Source organism: Phocoena phocoena, chromosome 11 (assembly GCF_963924675.1).
Source record: "Phocoena phocoena chromosome 11, mPhoPho1.1, whole genome shotgun sequence".
Taxonomy (NCBI): domain Eukaryota; kingdom Metazoa; phylum Chordata; class Mammalia; order Artiodactyla; family Phocoenidae; genus Phocoena; species Phocoena phocoena.
Window position 1 is genome coordinate 62328028 of NC_089229.1, and position 17933 is coordinate 62345960.

General features: G+C 35.6%; 1 protein-coding gene across 4 annotated transcripts in view; it reads right to left on the minus strand.

The window, feature by feature from the left end:
• Positions 1–2577: 2577 nt before the first annotated feature.
• ATF1 (activating transcription factor 1) overlaps positions 2578–17933 on the minus strand; it is a 54244-nt gene continuing 38888 nt past the window's right edge. Inside the window, exons 1-5 of one of the 4 annotated variants that reach the window (XM_065887683.1) lie at positions 15226–15252; positions 11944–12091; positions 8944–9126; positions 8699–8858; positions 3979–4123 (exon numbers count right to left, since the gene is read on the minus strand). In XM_065887683.1, the coding sequence (XP_065743755.1) occupies positions 3979–4123; positions 8699–8858; positions 8944–9126; positions 11944–11989 (534 nt within the window). In that variant the 5' untranslated portion in view covers positions 11990–12091; positions 15226–15252. Of the gene's footprint in view, positions 4124–8698; positions 8859–8943; positions 9127–11943; positions 12092–15225; positions 15253–17933 lie in introns of those variants that run through there. The other 3 variants (XM_065887680.1, XM_065887681.1, XM_065887682.1) reach the window with 3 other exon arrangements.

Genomic DNA, 17933 nt, shown 5'->3' on the forward strand with positions numbered 1-17933 from the left:
TAATTTTATTGATTTGAGTCTTCTCCCTTTTTTTCTTGATGATTCTGGCTAATGGTTTATCTACTTAGTTTATCTTCTCAAAGAATGAGCTTTTAGCTTTTTACTGATCTTTGCTGTTGTTTTCTACATTTCTTTTTCACTTATTTCTGCTCTCATCTTTTTGATTCCTTTCCTGCTATACTGTGTGGGGGTTTTTTTGTTTTGTTTTGTTTTTTTTGCTTTGTTTTTTGTTCTTTCTCTAATTGCTTTAGGTGTCAGGTTAGGTTGAGATTTTTCTTGTTTTTTGAGGTAGGATTGAATTGCTATAAACTTCCCTCTTAGAACTGCTTTTGCTGCATCCTGTAGGTTTTGGGTCGTGTGTTTTCATTGTCATTTGTTTCTAGGTATTTTTCGATTTCCTCTTTGATTTCTTCAGTGATCTCTTGGTTACTTAGTAGCGTATTGCTTAGCCTCTATTTGTTTGTGTTTTTTCACTTTATTTTCCTGTAGTTGATATCTAATCTCATAGTGTTGTAGTCGGAAATGATGCTTGATATGATTTCAATTTTCTTAAATTTACCAAGGCTTGATTTGTGACCCAAGATGTGATCTATCCTAGAGAATGTTCTGTGTGCACTTGAGAAGAAAATGTATTCTGCTACTTTTGGATGGAATGGCCTGAAGATATCAATTAAGTGCATCTGGTCTAGTTTGTCATTTAAGGCTGTGTTTCCTTATTTTCTGTCTGAATGATCTGCCCATTGGTGTAAGTGGGCTGTTAAAGTCCCCCACTATTATTGTGTTACTGTTGATTTCCCCTTTTATGGCTGTTAGCATTTGCCTTATGTATTGATGTGCTCCTATGTTGGGTGCATAAATATCTACAACTGTTATGTCTTTTTCTTAATCATTATGTAGTGTCCAAGGCATAATACATTTTAACTGGAGAAAAAGGTTTAACTAGTAACTTCAATATAATAACTGCTGAATGATTAAATGTATATGGTAAGATTTCCAAAGCTCTAAAACATGCCCATTCTTTATGCTCTATTCCAGCGGTCCCCAACCTTTCTGGCCTCAGGGACCGGTTTCGTGGAAGACAATTTTTCCACAGACCCTGGGGGGATGGTTTTGGGATGATTCAAGCACATTACATTTATTGTGCACTGTATTTCTATTATTAATACATTGTAATACATGAAATAATTATACAGCTCACCATAATGCAGAGTCAGTGGGAGCCCTGAGCTTGTTTTCATTTGTCACTCACCGATAGGGTTTTGATATGAGTCTGCAAGCAACTGATTATGGTCTGTGTGCAGTCACACCTCTCTGCTAATGATAATCTGTATTGGCAGCCGCTCCCCAGCGCTAGTATCTCCGCCTCAGCTCCACCTCAGATCATCAGGCATTAGATTCTCATAAGGAGCGCGCAACCTAGATCCCTCACATGCACAGTTCACGGTAGGGTTCGAGCTCCTCTGAGAATCTAATGCCGCCACACTAGATTCTGACAGGAGGCGGAGCTCAGGAGGTAATGTGAGCGATGGGGAGTGGCTGGAAATACAGATGAAGCTTCGCCCGCTGGCCCGCTCCTCACCTCCTGCTGTGTGGTCTGGTTCCCAACAGGCCATGGACCCGTACTGGTCCATGGCCTGGGGGTTGGGGACCCCTGCTCTGTTCAATAAAATTAAAGGGTTATCATATTTTATATGCTCAAGATGTGTTCCTGGGCAATAATGTATTTCCATCAATATAACAAATTAGTAAATTGATTATTTAAAATAGTAAATTGAACTAAGGAACTAATTTCTTTGGTCTGATGAATTTCTGAAGTCTAATAATTTCAGGTTTGTACTACAATCACCTTTAAAGTATAAGCCCCACACTGAATTCAAATTAGAAAAACATCTAGGAAGATAATTTGGTATGCATTTATGGAATCCTCAGTGGCTTGCCAATGCCTGTTACATATAGCTAAACTAGGTAACATTATCTAGTGAGCAAGGCCCTATACCAGCAATGTGTAGGCTGTGGAGAATTTACAAATATGTGTGGATGTCCAGTTGTTAAGGTACTAAGAGCTAGGCTACTGGAGCCAAACACAACACCTACCCAATATATTATCTTTTAAAACACTCTGGATATAACCCACTGACCCCATACCTCCTAATATTCTTTAGCCTAATGGGTGACTATTTTGAGACTCAGGCTTTACACAGGACAGGGATAGAAGTAATCCCACTGGTGATCAGACTTTATATTTCTTTACATGAACTACTGCCAAGTCAACAAAATCCCATTTTAAAAGATGCCGTTAATGAAAAATTTTACTAGGATTAATCACAAATTTATCTGTTAGGTGAAGATTTCTACATGACAGGCTCCTTAACCATGTCCTAAACACTTGTAGAACAAAATACTTAGATATCTTCAGTTTGTTATAATTGGTTCTGACTGAATCAAAACATATAAACATATCCCCTTCTTAAAATAGGTAGTGTAGCCCAGATTTGTAAATTTATCCTCATTTTAAAACTAGAAATGCACTATAGTTAGTATAATTAACACAATGGCTATCAGGAAGCTTGTCATTCGTATATCAAGCAATATATTTTACATTCGGAAAACTTAATTTTTATCAAATGTCCTTTAATTTCATAGGCAACAATATGATACATATTGTATGAGAAGCACACAATAGTTTTGCAGTACAATTTCAAAGTGTATACAAATTGGAATACAGAGGTTAAACACTGGTGTGCTGACAGTATTTTTGAACTCTGGATAAACTGCATACAAAACTTACAATTCAAATATTAGCCAATCTGGAAACTTTACTTCCTATAATATAAAAATGATACTTTGAGATGCAAAATATTTTTTACTAACAAACTATATAAACATTTAAAATAATCATTAAAAACTCAACTTTAGAATTTATAAAGATTAGCTATAAAAATATATTGGCAGTCACATTTCTTATAAATGTACCATTCACTACATTACAAAATAGTCTCTCACATAAAATTGCCTTAGTAACTGTACTATTTTAGAATCTGATAAACCTTACATTAAACCAATGATAAAATCCTCTTGGAAAACTTTGGTATGCATCTTCAGAAGGTTTTTAAAATACTCTAACATCTCAAGGGCCTGTAAACATTCCATTCTATTAAAGCACAACAGAATAAGTAATGTATATTTAACTGCATACAGAATATAGAATCAAAAAACAATTTATTAAATATTTGTAGAAAATCACCATTCCCAGAGTAACCAAAAAACAAACCATTTAAAAGTATCAAGCTTTTAAACAAACAATTCTCTTTCCATTCTGATAAAAAAATGTTACAAAAATCACCACACTCCATTCATGTACCTTAGATGCCTTTTAGGACAAGGCCTCGAAAATAGTTAACCCAGTCTCAAAAATCCTCTGAAGTCCAATAAACAAACTTTTAAAAACCCATTTAAGACCTGATGATAGAGCAAGTATACATAATCAGAACACATAGTTTATATATTTAGTTGTATATTAGCTTTTTTCTATTTGTAATTTAGAATTTATTGGCAGAAGTTGCACACACACACAATTGAAAAAGGTAAATTTTAGGAAATGGTAAGAAATGCAAACCTATAGGGTAAATTGATTTATTTTTAAAAATCTGATTTATCAAATTTCATCTTATCTGCCATTTTTGGAATATGACAACTATTGTTATTTAGAAAATTTGAATTTGTGAAAGTTCATTTCTTGTTTCTTGAGTATGTTTAATTTTTACAGAGCTTCCAGTTGTGCCAGTAACCTCCTTGAGGTCTTTTTCCACTTTATCCTCTGTCACCAGATCTCTTGCATAAGATATTTATCTTTGAGTTGCAAAAGCCTAAATAAAAGCTTCATTTTTGACCTTTTAATTCATAAAACTCCACTAAGAAAGAAAAGAAATTCCGTCTAATTTTTAGGCAAGTCCACAAAAATATTTTCTTTCTTAAGCATCAAACACTTTTATTAGAATAAAGATCCTTCAAAGTTTTCAACTCTTCTATTAGAGTTTTATTTTGATTTTCCAGGACTGCAACTCGATTTTCCAGACATTTCACATATTCTTTCTTCTTTCTGCGACATTCTCGAGCAGCTTCTCTAAATGTAAGCATTAAAAAAACCAATGTTAGAAAAAAGTTCACATTCCTTAAATGGTAAATGCACTTCAGTAATCTTCCCTGGTCATCATTTTTTCCTCATTAAAAAAAAATTAAGGTATAATCTGTATACAGTGAAAAACACAGTGATCTTCAGTGCAGGATTCAATCGGTTTTGGCAAATGCATATATACCTGTATAACCCACCCACTCATCAAGACATACATTTTTATTGCCCCAGAAAGTTCCCTCATGCCCGTTCATCTCCCCAAGCAACTACTGTTTTGATTTTTATCACCATAGATGAAATTTTTCCTATTCTAGAACGTCAGATACCAGAGTCATACAGAACGTACTCTTGTGTCTCATCTCCTTTCACTCAGTATATTTGTGAGGTTTATCTGTGTTACTGTGCAGTGGTTTGTTCCTTTATATTGTTGGGCATATTCCACTGTATGAATACCATTACAATCTGTTGATCCATTCTCTTGGGCTGTTTTCTAGTTTTAGCTGCTATGCATGTTCTTATGCCAGTCTCTTTGTGAACATATGTCCCATTTCTCTTGGATAAATACCAAGAAATGAAATTTATGGGTCCTCTTATTAACTTTTGGCACATAGGCTCTCTCATTTTTATTTATTGAGTTTTAATTACAAACAGTGCTTTCATTCTCAGTTTTGTACATGTCCTGTTAGAATATTTCTATGGATTTACATTCAAGTTTTACATACATATAGAAGTAAAAAGTATTATTTTGAGTTTTTTATACCATGGACTGTAGATATTATCTGCAACTTGCTTTTTTTACACATACTATTTTAATGATGTTTCTATTGATATAGTGGTACACAGTTCTTTGCCGTGTGGACATTTCATTGTTAATTAATTTTCACTTCCCTGACTACTAGTGTGATTGAGCATATTCTCAAAAATTTAACGGTCTTTCAGATCTGCTCTTACATAATTTGCCTATTCATACCCTTTTCCATTCATACATTTTGCCCATTTTACAATTAGAAATTATTTGAAAGATGAACAACCTAAGAACTCTCAGTGCATTATACACAGTAACCCTTTATCTGTTTCTACATTATTTTCTAATCTACCACTTGATTTCTGATATTTTTATTTCTTAATGCAATAAATGCTCTTTTTAAAACTCTTTCTTGGCTTAGATTAAAATGTGATACACTATGTATTTCTCTCTAAATTTTATCTTAAAGATTTTATTGCTTAATTTTCACAGTTAAGTCTTTAATCCATCTGCAATTACTTCTGTATATGGTATAAAATAGGAGTCCAATTTAATTTTCCTCCAGATGTGGAGTTGTGTCAGTATCATTTCAAAAATATATTCAACATTTTTTCAGTTGGGTTGTACTTCTGATTAATTCAGAAGATCTTTATATTTTTTCAAACAAATCTGTTTGGTTTTGGTTAGATATGTTGCAAATACCTTCTATAGGTTTGAAGCTTATATTTTCATTCACTTTATCTTTTGATGAAAAGAAGTTACTCATTTTAATGAGGATTCATCAATTTTTCATGTTAATTATTTTGTGTTTATGTGTGTTGTTTTAAGGAATCTTCCTTATACTTGAAACCATGAGATTATACATTTTCATCTAAAAGTTTTTAAAATTTCACCTTTCATTCATTTAGTATGATTTTTGTGTATGGTGTGAGGAAGAAATCCAATATATTTTTTCACATATAAATAACTATCTTAGCACCATTTATTTGGAGTCCCTCCTTCCCCCAGTAATCTGCCCTACCAGGTTTCATGTATTCACAGATCTGTTTCTGAGCTCCCTACTCTATTTCACTGGTGATTTTGTTTATCTCAATGCCAATATAACATGATTTGAATTACCACAGCTTTAAACAAAACTTGATATCTCCTCACCTTATTCTTGTCTGGAATATTTTGGCTGCTCTTGGCCCTTTACTCTTCTACAAATTTTAGTATCAACTTGTCAATTTCTTCAAACAACCTGTTTGGGTTTTGATTGGAACTGCATTGAATCTATGGATCAATTGGGGGGAAAAATAGTCATCTTTATAATACTGAGTTTCCATATCTATGGACATAGTATATTTCTCCATTTATTTAGATCTTCCTTAATGTCTTTCAAAAACATTTTACAATGTTTTCTGTAAATGTCCTGGACAGCTTTTGTTAGATTTATTCTCACATATTTTATTTATTGATAATATAAATGATATCTTTTAAATAATTATTTACCAAACTCTTTATTGATGATGTGAAGAAATACAGTTTTTTGCGGTATGCGGGCCTCTCACTGTTGTGGCCTCTCCTGCCGCGGAGCACAGGCTCCGGACGCGCAGGCTCAGCAGCCATGGCTCACGGGCCCAGATGCTCCGCGGCATGTGGGATCTTCCCAGACTGGGGCATGAACCCGCATCCCCTGCGTCGGCAGGCAGACTCTAAACCACTGCACCACCAGGGAAGCCCTACAGTTGATTTTTGAAAACTGATTTTGTATCTAGTGAACTCATTACTTACAATAATTTTTCTCTAAGTCCATTTGGTTTTTTTTTTAAATCAAGCAATCGTATAAAAGATAGTAATGGTTTCTATTTTTTTCATTTAAATCCTTGTAATTTCCCCTCCCTTTTCCTGTTTTACTAAACTGGCAAGGGCTTCTGGTACAAATGTTGAAAAGAACTGGTTCTTTTTCAATTTCAAATAGTTTGCAGATAGATCTTCCTGGATATTCTAAGCAGATGAATATATCTTTGCTAATAATAGTTTTATTTTTCCTCTCCAATTTTTATCACTTTTATAGTCTCTTGAGCTTTGATGATTTACAATGACATCCTTTTTTTTAAATACAAAAGACATACTTCTTTCCCTCTCTCCACTAGATTACTAAGACTTCACAAAACTTGTTCTGTCGTCTGCTCTTTCTGCTGACTCTTGCTCCTGAAAGGCAGTGTGGGATTCCCTAAGACTTTGGACTCTAACACTTGGACCCATGAATTTAAACCCTACCCTCTATCAGTTACTAAGCAGTGTAACCTTGGTCAAGTAACATCTTCTCTAGGCCTCAGTTTCCTCATCTCAAAAAAATGGAAATAATTTTTTGTGACAGTTGCCTAAGGGGTTGGCACATATAATGGAGGCCTAATTCCTTGGGTAGCCTGATTTTTCAACTTATATTTGTTAGAACTCAATGTATGGGAATTCATTAGACCCTGTGTTGAAGTTGCTTTCTCCAATTGGGGGCACTAATTTTTTAAATTACAATTCTCAGCTTATGGATGTAGTACTTCTTGGGTCTCGACCTCGTGAAAAATAATCTGTGATCCAGTTCTCCAGCCTGCAGAGGCCCCAGGCTCTGTCCTGAGTCCCCTCTGCATACCAAAGCTATACCAATTACAAGGATCTGAATTTATCCCTAGGATATACAGGGGCTGCTTAAGTGCTTATTTAACATCATGGTCCTGGGCTTCTGGTTCGCATATCTAACCTCAATAGATTTCTCTTACTTTCTGCATGCTCATCCAGTCATTTAAAAGGATGGTTTTTATATTTCATCAAGCTTTTATTATGTAGCTGAGGGTTACATTGTCAGAAAGAGAAGTCACACTCTAGTAATTTTTAACAAGTCTTTTGGGTTTCCTAGGTACACAATCGTATCATCAGCAACAAGATACAATTCTTTTCTAATAATTTACATAACTTACTTCATTTACTAGTATTTGTTGGAACCTCCAAAACAACAGATGGTCCCTGCCTTGTTACCAAGTCATTTACAGTGATGCTTCCTCTTGTTTTTAGTAAAGAAACATTTTATCTTGAAGTAATTAAATGTATCCATCTGGTCCTTTTATGGTAATTTTTATTGCTCTAGAAAATTATCCTTTATTCTAATTTTCTAACTTACTGGAGAGGACCTGAAAATAGAACCTTTAAAAATTTGTTGTATCTGTGGCTATTTACCCTTTTTTGTTTCTAATATAGTTTCCCGGTGTCTTTTCTTTTCCCTTGAACACACTGCAGAAGGCTACCCATCATATTCTTTTTCTCAAAGAACTAGGGATTTTTAATGCCTGATGTATATGTAGTGCATATAGCAATGTTTAAAATACATTCAAAACAAACAAATGTTTCTGGGGGTTAAATGACTACTATATTTCACGATCAAAATTCATTTTTAAGAGCAATTCTGTATCCAGAAGTATATTAGGTATTATGCAGAATCCTACTAATTCTTGCCTATTCTTACTCTGGTCAACAGCAAGCAGCAAATTATTATTTTCACTTAACTTTGTCATCTGAATAAGAACAAAATATATTGTTTGAAAAGTCTTGCTTAACAGTGCTATTCAAAGGACACAATAAAAATGGAAGAACTCTAGGTCATATATTAAATAAAGAAACTATGCAAAGGGACTCACTGATCCACTAGACATAATCTAAAACTCTTAAAATAATGTTGACATAATCCCCTCTCCTTGTTTCTAATATACAATCTCAGTTAATATCTGGTTATATTTTGAGATTTATAAAAACATTACCCATTCTGATAGTATAATTTTACTACCTACCTATTTTTCATCAACCTTATTTCTCTTTTCAGTTGGGGGTCATCTGTCTTAGTTGTCTGAGATGTAAGGGTTACGGGAGATGTCATCACCACGGTTTGTGGTAGCGAAGTAGCTGAAGGTGTGGTACGGATCTGATATGTCTGCATATCTCCTGATGCAGCTGTGTGGTCAAAAGAATGAGTTAATTTATAAGTGTCTTTGAAAGTACTTTGTGATGCTTTCCATAGATACTTAAGCAAACTTACTTTGTACAACCACCTGGTTGCTGGGCACAAGTATTTGCTGTCCATCAGAGGTCTGTGCATACTGGAGAATTGTTGTACCTTGTTGAGTACTGCCTGAATTTGTCATGGTTAATGTCTGAAGCCCCTGTACTCCATCTGTGCCTGGACTGGCCAGCTGTAAGGCTCCATTTGGGGCAATGGCAACTTAAACCAAAGAGAGAACATAGCTAATATAAGGCTGTACAACACACTAATGACAAAGGATTGGCAAAAAAAAAAATTTGCTATTTATTAAAACAGGTTTAAATGCAATTCCACTCGATAACTGTTGACTACTTTGGGTGAGCTATATGTAAAACAAGTAAAACGGCATTTCTTCAGAAAATTTTGTATTTCAGATGCACTAATCTTAAATTTAGTCTCAGACTGTACAATAACTGATTGGTCAAAACCCATTTGGGGCTCTATAGAGCATTCCATGCTAATTGTTAATGTTGTCACAGCAATTTTGGGCCATTAGAAGAGGGTACCACCAATGACAAACTTTTAAAGGAAAAATAAGTAGTAGGAAATATTAACATAGTTTGTAATTTTTATTTAAAAGCATTAAAAAGATTGTATTTTAAAATATTTTTGAATAGGTAAGTGTGCCTATGGAAGAAAATTCAAAAAGGATAAAAGGTTACATAATGAAAAAGTAAATCCTCATACTATTTCTTAGCTCCACTCTCTAGTGGTGACCACTGTTTCTGATTACCCTTATCCTTTCCCTACTACCACACAACAAATATTCCCATATACTTTAATTTATAAAATGACTTTAGAAGTAAAGACATTAAAATTTTTTAGGGGCTTCCCTGGTGGCGCAGTGGCTGAGAGTCCGCCTGCCAATGCAGGGGACACGGGTTCGTGCCCCGATCCGGGAAGATCCCACATGCCGCGGAGCGGCTGGGCCTGTGAGCCATGGCCGCTGAGCCTGCGCGTCCTGAGCCTGCGCGTCCGGAGCCTGTGCTCCGCAACGGGAGAGGCCACAGCAGTGAGAGGCCCGCGTACCGCAAAAAATATATATATATATTTTTTAGATTCAGAGATTTGTTTTAAACTTATACTAGGAATTACTTTCAGTCTCCTTCCCTGCAACACACATTACATACATATATAAATATGTATATAAAAAGTCCCATTATCCCTATTTATTCCACTGTCCACTCCCCACCCCCCTCCTGAGGTAAACATTATTTTGGTGCACAACCTTCCTAATCTTCTCCTGTGCTCACACAGATTGATATATAAATATCAAAATAGGTTTATTTACACACATTATAGATACACATCTTTTGATGTTAAATATACATGTTAATACGGAATATTTTCGTTTTTGCAACCTATCTTCCTGTACTTGCTTAACATGTGTATTTACCTGGTTGAATTTACTTCTTTGAAGAACTCAACTGTACTGTTCAATATAGTAGCCGTGAGCCATGCGTGGCTATTTAAATTAACTAAAATTAAAATAAAAAATGCAGTTCCTCAGTCTCACCAGCCACATGTCACGTGCTCAGTATTCACATAGTTTAGCAGCTACTGTACTAGACAATGCAAATACAGAACATTTGCATCATCAAGTTCTACTGGATCATGCTGCCCTAAATATGACTTGTACTGTACTTACTTCAGTTGTAACATATGAAATATTAGCCCAAGTTTCTTTGTAGTTTTCATAATTCTAATTTTTAATGGGTTTAGAATAATAAACCATTTAATATATCATAACTTTTAACTTGCTAATATGCTGCCTTAAAAAATTTTTTTGGAAATAGCAATACATGTATATGATTAAAAAAAAAATTCAGTTTTGTTTAAAATGAAAAGTGAACCTCCCAATTGCCTCTGCTCTCTGCTCCTAAGTTTCCTTCCTTGCAACCGCTATTCCCAGTTTCTTATGTGTCCTCACAGAAATATTCTACATATATTCTTAAAATCATATATTCATAACACATTTTAATGAAGGCCTACATGCGCCAGGCCCTGTATGCCAGGGTTATAGTTGTGAACTTACATTCCTTGAGAACAGATCATAAATAAGCTAATCTATAATTATATACATTCTATAATTAAGCTACTATATTTTATGGCATTTATATGTAATTATAAAAAGTGAGGATGTAAGGCATGTGAGGATCTGGTGAAGAACGCGCAGGTAGTAGGGATGACACCTCCGAAGATCCTGAGGTAGAAACAAGCTTCATGTGTCAAGGCACAGCAAGAAAGTCTGTGTGGCCAGAATGGCATCAAGTGGTAGGAGATGAGATCAGAGTGGCAGGCAAAGCCAGATCCTGAATGTAATGCTTTGTGGGACCTATTCTAAAGTCACTGGAAGATTCTGAGCAAGAATGGTGTGATCTAACTGACATTTTAAATAAATTGCTTTGGCTGAGATATGGAAAAGTATTAAAGCAAGAATGGAAGCAAGATGACCAATCGGATACTGCAGTAATTCAGATGAGAGTGTAGACTGAGGTGGTGGAGAGGATGACTGGAGATGGTGACAGGTGGTCAGATGGGACACCAATAAAACTTGAAGAACAGGGGTTAGGAGAGGAGGGAGAGATTATCTACAAACGGACACAGCACAAGTGAATTTCTTGGGGTGATGGAGTGTCTTGATTGTGCTGGTGCTTAGACAGCTCCATGCATTTGTCAAAACTCACAGACTTATACCCTAAAGTAAGTATATCATTTACAAGCCGTGTGTCACTTACAAGCTGTATGACTTCAGGGATATTATCTGACTCTAAGCCTCAGTTCCCTCATAAATTGATAACTGCCCACCTCACAACAAAGTTGTTGTAAGGAATAAATGAGATAATACTGAAAAAGAACTCTGCATTATTTCTGGCTCAAAATGTTATCCTTTAATAATCATCACTATTAAAGTATGACAGTTTACACACCACTTCTTCAAACAGAAAGGTTAGTTTTTGTGTGTCTATCGGGTGGGAAATTTATTCCTATACGTACTGTACTGTCCGGTGCTAGTCTGATAGATGGGAGTTGGAACAGACATAGAAGTGACAGCAGAAACTCCAGGATTTTCTCCGTCTCCTTTTCTGCCCCGTGTATCTTCAGAAGATAGGTCTTTCAAAATTTTTCTGTGAAAAATAGAGCTCTATTATTACTGTTGGTGATGAGGACAGCTTTACAAAGAAATTACTAAACCTTTTAAATCTCAGGTTAAAAATACAGTAACCTGGTAGACACCTAAACTCTTATGTCAAGGATCCTTTGTTTAGCACATACTGTGTTTTAGCACAAACTAGACTTTGTTTATTAGCAGGCTGGTTATATTTTAGTTTATGACGACATGAAAAGAGACACTGAGCAAATACCCATACAGAGTGCCTTTCAATATACAAGGCCCTTGTAGAGGTATAAAATGTCTCCTTCCCCTACAGGAGAGATGGCTCCATTGTGAGGTATTTCATTAATTAACAAAGTACTATTCATTTTCTAAATAGTGTCAGTGACCTTTATTAAAAAGATTAAATTTTGGACTTCCCTGGCGGTCCAGTAGTTCCAGTGGAACAATCCGTGCTTCCACTACAGAGGGCACAGTTCGATCCCTGGTTGGGGAACTAAGATCCTGCATGCCAGGTGGTGTGGCCAAAAAATTAAAATAAAAAAAAAATACTACTATAAAGACTGGTGGTTGTCAAGGGGGAGTGAGGTGGGAGAGGGATGGATTGGGAGTTTGGGGTTAGCAGATGCAAACTGGTATATATGGAATTGATAAACAACAAGGTCCTACTGTATAGCACAGGGAACTATATTCAATATCCTGTGATAGACCATAATGGAAAAGAATATGAAAAAGAAGGTATATATGTATGTATAACTGGGAGGAAAACCCCATTTTCCTAACTTTGATGGAAAGTACAAAAAAATACTACTATAAAAATGCAGAGTTATCAGTGATAAATAAAATTGCTTATTTTAACAAGTACATTTGATTCCACAGGCATCCCTCAGACTTGGTTAAAAAAAAAAAGGGACTCATGGCAAGAATAAGGGGATGGAAAAAGATGCCTTGCTGAGAAGAAAGGTCTTCCAAAAACACAGCTGGGGATGGAGGGAGCATAATTTTGTTTCTGGGGAGAAAAAGAAAAGGAAAAAAATGTTTACTCAAGAATTCTGTGTTTATTGTAGAAAAATCAGAAAACCTGAACTACTTGTGTGGAAACAATAATAAAAAAGAATCACAAAGGAAAAAAAAAAAAACCCTCAGCATTAAAAGGGATCTTTCATGTTATCTATGCTAACCCTCCAGCCAGTGGAGGAATTCTCAAGCATTGCTAACAGCCTCTACTTCCAGGAATAATTCATCTACAACTTCCAAAAAGCAAACTATTCAATTTTTGGATGGTTAGAGCTCATCCTTATTTAGACTCAAAGCTAATTCCACCCAATGAAGCTAGAGAAAGTTAAGCTTTACCCTAATTGGGTTGGCCAAAAAGTTCATTCGGGTTTTTCATAACATCGCACAGGAAAACCCGAATGAACTTTTGGGCCGACGCAATATATCCATGTCCTTCTTTGCAATATTTGACAACTGCTACAGGTCTTCTTTATTGGAGGCCAAATAATTTTAGATCCTTCAGCTGTTCTCTTACCACACATTGAAGATCCTTCTCCAGCTTGGTCTCTTTACTCTGGACAGTCTTCCCAAAAAGACCTGCAAGTGTAGACTGTACTAACAGAAGTCCCACACAGAGAGCAAGAGAGGTGGCAGTCCTATAGGACTCTGTGTTAGCCATCTGTAGAATTGTCACAGTGGTTCCTAAACCTGCTTATGTACCAGAATCAGCTGGAGAGGTTTACTGAATTCAGATTCCCAACTGGTAACCCTAATGATTGAGTGGACAGAGCTCCAGAATCCATTTAACAAGCTGCCTGCATGGTCTTAAGCAGCCAGCCTCGCATGAGACTGTGGAATGCTGTGGCCATTTCTTTTTCAATTTTAAGTTATGAAACATTTTGAGCATAAAGAGAAGTACAGAAAATAAAACACCAATGTACCATGTACCAAGAACCATTAGATGGTATTTTGCCATGTTTGCTTTAGATATCTCATTTTTAATAGGAATTAACTTACAGATACACCAAAATGTCACTACCAACTCCTTTCCCTGCTCTTCTCCCCCCTCAAAGAGTACCATTATCTAAATTGTTGTTTACCATTCCCATATATATTACTTTATTTTTACTATATTTTGAGATATTATTTGCCACTGTTTTGCATTCTTCCTCATCCTCCTGCCTCATTCTCGGAGAACCTTAGTCTTTTGGACTTCTCTTTATCTCTGTTCTTTCTAATGAGCTCATCTGTCCCATAGGCTTGAATACCTTGTGTATACCGATGACCCCTCAAATGATATTTCCTCAACTTCTCTCCTTAACTCGAAACTCCTATATCCAATTGTGTATTGAATACTTCCACTCAATAGGCATCTCAAACTTAATACATCCAAATCTAATGTCAGATATCCTTCCAGCGCTTGCAGTCTTACCCACGTCAGTAAATATCGACTGTTTTTCAAAAATTTTGGAGTCATTCTCTCTTTCTCACAACCTTTATCCAATTCACAAACAAATCCCATTGTCTCTATCTTGAAAATATATCCAGAGTCTTACCCACCCTCATCACCTCCACTGCTACACCCCAGTCCATGCCACCGCCCTCCTGACTGAACAGGAGTAGCCTCTAACAGTTCCTCCTTTAGTCTGCCCTTTCCTTGCTACATTCCATTCTCCACACCAATCATCAACAACCAGTCATCTTTTTAAAATGTCAGTCAGATCAAGTCACTCATCTGCAGTGGCTCCCTATCAGAATAAATGACACAGTCTACAAGGCCATAACTTGTCCCTGTGACCTCCCCAACCTCATCTCTGACCACTCTCCCCTTTATATTCACCATTCCCCCCATCTTGCTACCGGATTATCAATTTTACTAATTCTTTTTCCCCTAAAGAACCACCTTTCAGTTATATTATCTCTATTAGTTTTCTCTTTTCAAGTTCATTGACTTCTCTATTTTTCTCCCCTGGCCGTGCCATGCATCTTGCAGGATCTTAGTTCCCTGGCCAGGGATCAAACCCGGGCCCCTGGCAATGGAAGTGCAGAGTCCTAACCACTGGACCACCAGGGAATTCCCTGATTTCTGCGCTTAATCTCTATTATTTCATTTCTCCTGCTTGCTTTGACCTTATTTTGTTTTTCCCCTAGTTTCTTAAAGTGGAAACTTGTTGATTTGAGATTTTCCTTCTTTTATAAGTTTGTATTTAATAAGGTAAATTTTCCTCTAATTATTTCCCACTGGTTGCAGCTCCAGATTTTGATATTTTCATTTTTCATTAAGTTCACAGTGCTTTCTAATTTCCCTTAAGATTTTCTGTTTGGTCCATGGATTATTTCTAAGTGTGTTAATTTCTGTATGTTTGGAGATTTTCCTGTTATCTTTCTTTTACTGGCTTCTAGTCTAATTCAAATATAAAAGAACTTTGCACAATTTCAATTCTTCTAAATTTGTTAAGGTTTGTTATGATCCAGGATGTGGTGTTTCTTGGTGAATGTTCTTTGTGCACGTGGGTAAAGTGTTCTAAAAATGTCAATTAGATCCGACTGGTTGATTATATTGTTCAGTTGTTCTATAATCTTGCTGAATTTCTGGCTACAAGTTCTGTCGGATACTGAGGTAGGTGTACTCAAATTTTCAGCTATAACTGTGGATTTATTTTGCTTTCCAGTTCTGTAAGTTTTTGATACATGTATTATGAAGCTCTGTTGTTAGATGCGTACCTATTTAGAAGTGTTATGTCTTCTTGGTGAACTGACTCTCTCTTTATCTCTGATAATCTTCTTTGCTCTTAAGTCTTATTTTGTTTGCTTTTTTTTCTTTTCTTTTTTTTTTTTTTTTTTTCAGTACACGCGCTTCTCACTGTTGTGGCCTCTCCCGTTGTGGAGCACAGGCTCTGGACACGCAGGCCTAGCGGCCATGGCTCACCGGCCTAGCCGCTCCGCGGCATGTGGGATCTTCCCGGACCGGGTCACGAACCTGTGTCTCCCGCATCGGCAGGCGGACTCTCAACCACTGCGCCACGAGGGAAGCCCTTAAGCCTTATTTTGTATGATATTAAGATAGCCCATTTTCTTTTGATTATGTTTTTATTTCTCTTGCTTATACATAAAGCAATAGTAATAATGGCTTATAAGGTATGTATGTTCAGTATTTTGAAGAACTGCCAGATTGTTTCCACAGCCACTGCCCCCCTTACCAACACCTATTATGGGTTTTTTGTTTTTGTTTTTTAGGCATCCTACTAGGTTTGAAGTCATATCTCATTATTTTGATTTGCATTAACCTAATGACAAATGATGTTGATCAGTTCTTATTGACCATTTGTATATCTTCTTTGGAGAAATGTTTATTCAAATCTTTTCTTCATTGTTTAACTGGGGTTATTTGTCTTAACAACATTTAGTCTTCCAACTGATAAACATGTGATGTCTTTTTGTTTAGATTTTTAAAAAATGTCTCTCAACAAGGTTTTGTAGTTTTCAATACACAAGTATTATACTTCTGTTTTATATAATTTGAATTTATAAATTTAATTTCAAGTATTAAAGTATTTAATACATTTTATGTTATTTTAAGTAGGACTGTTTTCTTAATTTTATTTTTGGATTGTTTATTGCTAGTGTATAGAAAACCAATTGATTTTGTATCCCACAACCCTAATGAACTTACTTATTAGTTCTATTTTAGTGGATCCTTTGGGATTTTCTATATATGAGATCATCGTCATCTGCAAACTTTTATTTCCTCCTTTCCAATATGCCTTTCATTTCATTTTCTTACCTGATTTCCTGAGTAAAATGTTAAGTAGAAATAGTGAGAGCAGACATCCACAGCCTTGTCTTGTGCCTGATCTTAGGGGGGAAAACATTCAGTCTTCCACCATTAAATATGTTAGCTCTGGGCTTTTGTAGTTGCACTTTATCAGGCTGAGGAAACTCCCATCTATTTGTTTGATGAGAATTTTTACCATTAAAGGGTACTGGATTTCATCAAATGCTTTTTTGTGTGTCTGTTCAGATGACTATAAGTTTTTTGTTTTTATTCTATAAATACGATGTATTACATTAATTGATTTTCAGATGTTAAACCAATTTTGCACTCTGGGATAAATCTTAATTATGGTGTATAATACCGTCTATATGTTGTTGTACTTGGTTTACTAATATTTTCTTGAGGATTTTTGTGTCTATTTATAATCTCTGTCTTTTAGTGAGTTTACGTCATGCTGTCTTAATATAACTACTGGTATTGGTTGATCTACCATTTTATTATTTGCTACCTTTTAAAAAAATTCTGCATTCTTTTGGGTTAAGATTTTTCAAAACTCTAATATATCTATTGTGTATTTGACTAAATCTCTTTGTACAGTTTCTTTAGTAGTTGTTCTAGGTGTTACAGTATAGATGCCTAGTCTACTTATAGTCACTATTTTATCCCTTCAAGTGAACCTTAGAAACTTTACCACCATATTAAATCTCTTTATCCTCCCCCATTAATGTTATAGTTGTCTTACATATTAAAACTGCCTACACTGAAAACCCCATCAGACAGTGTCATTTTTTTCAACCATCAAACATATTTTAAAGAATTTAATAGGAGAGTAGTCCATTATATTTGCCCAGATCTTGCTGTTGCCTTTACTCATTCCTAACCTTCCAAGTTTCTTTTGGTCTTAACTTTCTTAGCAGTTATTTTAGAGCAAGTCTGCTGTCAATGATTTCTCTTAGTTTTCCTTTATCTGAGAATACTTAGCTCACCTCCATTTCTGAGGGTTATTTTCACTAGATAGAGAATTCTGGATTAACAGTTTTCTTTAGCACTTTAAAAATGCTATTTCATTTCTTCTAGCTTGCACAGTTTTTGATGAGAAAT